The 4458-nt window shown below is 51.0% G+C and overlaps 1 protein-coding gene across 1 annotated transcript in view; it reads left to right on the forward strand.

Moving 5' to 3' along the window:
* Positions 1-3406, forward strand: part of LOC107097904 (bromodomain-containing protein 3-like) — a 16727-nt gene extending 13321 nt beyond the window's left edge. Inside the window, exons 13-14 of the mRNA XM_015395251.1 lie at positions 2794-2971; positions 3121-3406. Of these exons, the coding sequence (XP_015250737.1) occupies positions 2794-2971; positions 3121-3406 (464 nt within the window). The remainder of the gene's footprint in view (positions 1-2793; positions 2972-3120) is intronic.
* Positions 3407-4458: the final 1052 nt, after the last annotated feature.

Consider the following 4458-nt stretch of genomic DNA (forward strand, 5'->3'; position numbering starts at 1 on the left):
CCAATGAGGAGAGAGCTCGCTGTGCGGAGCCCCGGGCAGCCAATGAGGAGAGAGCTGGGCGGAGCCCCGGGCAGCCAATGAGGAGAGAGCTGGGCGGAGCCCCGGGCAGCCAATGAGGAGAGAGCTGGATAGCCCTGGGTTTTGCCTTTCAGGCTGCAGCCTGTCCTGTCTCCATTAGTGGCAGTTTCTGATTGGCTGAGCCAAAACTCTGTTCCTCCCCCCTGTGGCGCCCCCTGGAGGTCATCTGTGTGCAGTCAGTTCAGTTCAACTCTTCGGTTTAAAGTATTTTTATCTTTCATTTTTACTTTTTTTAAATAATGAACCAAAGTTCACAGCCTTCCTGGGCCTGTGGGGTTGTCATGGAGACGGCCCCCAGACGGCTCAGCAGTGGTCTCCCCCAGGTGTGACAGACGGCTCGTTGCCACAGTAACCCTCCCCTTTGGTTTTAGTTGATGGTGGAGCTTTGATGCTGATAGTTAATTTTTGTATTTTATAAGAAAAGGAAGAAGTGATTTTCTGTATCTGCATGCACTCCGGCCGTTCGTTCTTCTCCATGTTTGAGCTGTATAGTAGCTGTACGTAGCTGTGGTAGGCGGAGCTCCAGCGCCGGCGACCAACCCGCCACCATCAGGTGGATTATTTGATGGATTGACTCAAACAGGATCCTTATTTTCTGACTTTGTTTGTTTTCATAAATAAACACATAAACTGACCCACAGACTCGGCTCTGATTGGCTCACTGCCTGTCACAGGCCCCGCCCCCTACACACCTTGACCAAGGAGCCCCTTCTGAGGCCTGCTTGGAAACTTTGATTCAGCTGAAGTTCTACATCCAGCAGGTCTGAGAGGAACCCGGACTTTGGGTTCCTCTCAGAACTCTGGGTAGAACTAAAGCCGGGCCTAAAGCCGGGCGGCCGCTGTGCGATATTTTCAACCAGCTACAGTTCAAACTGTACAATGAAACCGCAGCAGGGTTTAATACTTCATAGCTCTCAATGTTCTCACTCTGTACGTCCAGAAACCACACGTCAGACTCGGCGCCGAGAGATGGCGCTGTTTGGACGAGGAAGGAGAACTCCCTGGTTTGCTGATGCGCAGTGCTGGATGTTCTGGTAAATCGGCTCGTAGCTCTGCTTCAACAGCGAGGTTTAAAGCCTGGTCATCGTCTCGCAGCAGCGTGTCGCAGCAGCGTGTCGCAGATATGTTTGATTTCTGCGCAATAATGAAGCGTGGTCTGCGTTATGTTATTCAACGCCAGAGGACCAATCAGGAACTAGCTGTGGGCCTACATACGGCCGAGGCGGTGAAGAAATGGGGGCAAGTCTGTGGGACAACAGAGGGCCATGAGGGCCAAAAAGAGCGGGGGTCCAGGTGGAAAAAGGTTCCCAGCGTTCTCCCCTCGCTCTGCTAGCTGCTCCATCTTCACCAGTCATTTTCCACAATGGTGGCCAGACAAACAAAACAAGTCAGTAAGGAACCAGACAGGAAATACGCATAGAGTAGAGCGGATGTAGATTTGACCAATCAGAGGCCTCCGGTCTGCAGAAGGGGCGGGGCTTATCTGCAACATGCAGACCACATGCAGACTGGTTTCTGAGCACGGCCGACTGAATTCCAAACGTTTGATTTTCTCCTGACCTTCTGATTCCTGATGGGAGGGGGTCGTTAGAGGCTGATCGCCCCTCGTTACCCCCCCCGTTCACTACACCACGCACCATCAGGATGAAATTCTCACACGTCTGGAGAATCGTCCTGAAAAGGGAAAAAAATCATACAGTGTACGCCCGGCTTTAGAACATGATGAAAAGTTGCATAGATCTATGACGCCTAGACTATCCCACTGTCCGCCCTAAATCCCTCCATCACTATATAGAGCGGGGACTCTATAGTGAACTCAGTTCACTGGCCGTTCAGATGATCACTGCTTTTTCCTCTGCACGGTGCCTCCGCCATCTTTGTTCTCACAAACACAACAAATCCCAGAATGCTTTCCAAGGAGAGCTTTTGCAAAGCATTCTGGGATATTCCAAAAAGTTAAACAATCCACTGGACTTTGTCTCCAAGTTCGATAGGGTTGATGAAATCCTGGAACTATTTCGCTAGAAATGCACGTTACTTCATTTTGAATTTAAGAAGCTTCCTCAAAACTTCTTCAAACTTGGAAAATAAGTCCAGAGGATTGATTTTTATGACTGAGAATCTTCACAAAGCATTCTGGGATATATCTGCTCATCTACTGACCGTGGATAATCCTGACCTTTCAAGGTGCATTGTGGGAAATTTTGATTCAATTTTTTTCATCCACCAGATGTTCAGATGCTAGTATAAAGTGGCACAGACAATCTATATAGTGCCCTATGTAGGGGTTAGGGTTATATAGAGCACTCTATAGTGCCCTATGTAGGGGTTAGGGTTATATAGAGCACTCTATAGTGCCCTATGTAGGGGTTAGGGTTATATAGGGCACCCTATAGTGCCCTATGTAGGGGCTAGGGTTATATAGAGCACTCTATAGTGACATTCAGACACAGCTTAGAGTCAAATAGTTCAGCCTTTATTTCCTGATTCTGTCTCAGAAGGAAAACCCAAAGTTCAGAACATCAGAACCTTTGGATCAATAACAGACTTTAAACAGTAAAGAATATTTTTGAAATGTCGATCCGTAGGCATCCAGAACCGGGTTTGGGCTCCTCTGAGCCATGGTGGTTCTGCAGGCATAGAGGAGAGCAGCCTGTGGTTCTGATGAGGTCCAACAGAAGCCCAGCTATTTCTCATTTTCCTTTGACTCCATAGATTATGAGGTTCTGGTCCGGCCCACCATGCTCAGTGGACCAGCCTCTGGTACCAGGTTCTGCATCAGCAGCTCCATAAAGACTGGGTGGGTGGTGCCATCAGAACACCCAGTGGACCAGATCCAGCTGAAATCATTGCTGACTGGAACGTTCAGTCTGGTGGGTTCTGGTTCTGTCCGGTACCGATCACCTTTAACAATGTCAGTCACAACCTGCAGCTGTTCTGGTTCCGGTACCATTCTGTTTAATTTGGATCTAGACCTGGTTTGCTGTAGAACCTCCGGTTCCGTTCCAGTTCCTCATTCCAAATTTCCCGCTGACTCTGAAGCCCCCGTGGTGCGTTCGAGGACACCTCTGCTGGAAGCCTTGAAGAGGACGTAAGCGGATCAGAACCATCGACACCCAGCAGGACCGGCGTTGGGCTGCCAGAACCCAGAGGTCCGGTTGGTGGGTTCTGGACAAGGTCCAAACAGGAGACCCTTTTAATCCTTGATCAGAGGGGTCCATTCAGGACCGGTTCTGTTCTGTTGGCACCTGGACCGGACCGGGATCAGAATCCCACCATCGTTCTGCCGGTCCTGGTTCTGTCTGCTGATCCGGCTGCAGCATCCTGATCGGTTCTGGTCCCGCTCAGCTGAGGACACGGTGCCACCGGTTCTACTTGGTGTTTATTAGAACTATCGGATCAGAACCACCTCATCACTGAGGTTCTGGTCCAAACACACAGGAAAGAGAGGTCCAACAGAACCACTAAACCGGCTCATAGTCCAATAGAACCCCAGGACTTTGGACCAGAACCTTCCTAAACCAGAAAGTTCTGTTTTCGATCCCGGATCCAGTGGATCTTCAGGTCAGAACCTTCAGGTGGGTTCTGCCCATCCGGAACCGCAGCAGTTCTACATGATGCTGCAGATCCGGGACTGTCCTTCGGAACCACGCAGGGCCCCGCGGTTCCGGACCAGAACCGCCTGGTTCCCATAGCTGCTGTACCAGGCGGACTGGCTGCGGGTCAGGTAGGTGGAGGGCGGTACCGCCCCCAGCTGCTGCTGCTGCTGCTGCCAGATCAGCAGGGAGGTGTCCCGGTACCGAAGCCGCCCGAACGGTTCCGACAGAGCCTTGGCTGCCAGAGCAGGTCGGGTAGGAGGCCCAGTAGAACCCGGATCCTCTGCAGCTGGGTCACAGTCCGACATGATCCGATCCAGAACCGAACCAGAGGGGCTGAACCTGGCCTGGGGGAGAGGCGTCCTGCTGCGGATGAACCTCCCGGCTTCCGTACAGCTGAACAGCGGAGCCTCGCGGCTTATCCTTTTGTAGTCCTTCACCGTGAAAACGTCACTGCTGACATCATTTACCGCCCCGCTGACGCAACTATGCGAGCGGAAACTGGACTCTGACGTTTTAATGACGTTTCTTCTGCCTTTCAACAAAGTTCAGCTCCGTTAGCTTTAAGCTACCGCAGCAGCGTCTGCGTCCCATGGCAACTGTCCGTCCGCATTATGTCCCGGGTAGCAACGGCGGCCCGGAACGAAGAGTCCGCCGGAAGAGACTTTTAGTAGAGTTTATTTTTATGAAGTGATCTCCAAAGAACATTTTACACTTTAGCAGGATCAATTCTATTCAGTTTATTTCTATAGCTACAATTCACATCAGGTCATCTCAGGTCACT

Source organism: Cyprinodon variegatus, unplaced genomic scaffold (genome assembly GCF_000732505.1).
Source record: "Cyprinodon variegatus isolate N-32 unplaced genomic scaffold, C_variegatus-1.0 Scaffold732, whole genome shotgun sequence".
NCBI lineage: Eukaryota > Metazoa > Chordata > Actinopteri > Cyprinodontiformes > Cyprinodontidae > Cyprinodon > Cyprinodon variegatus.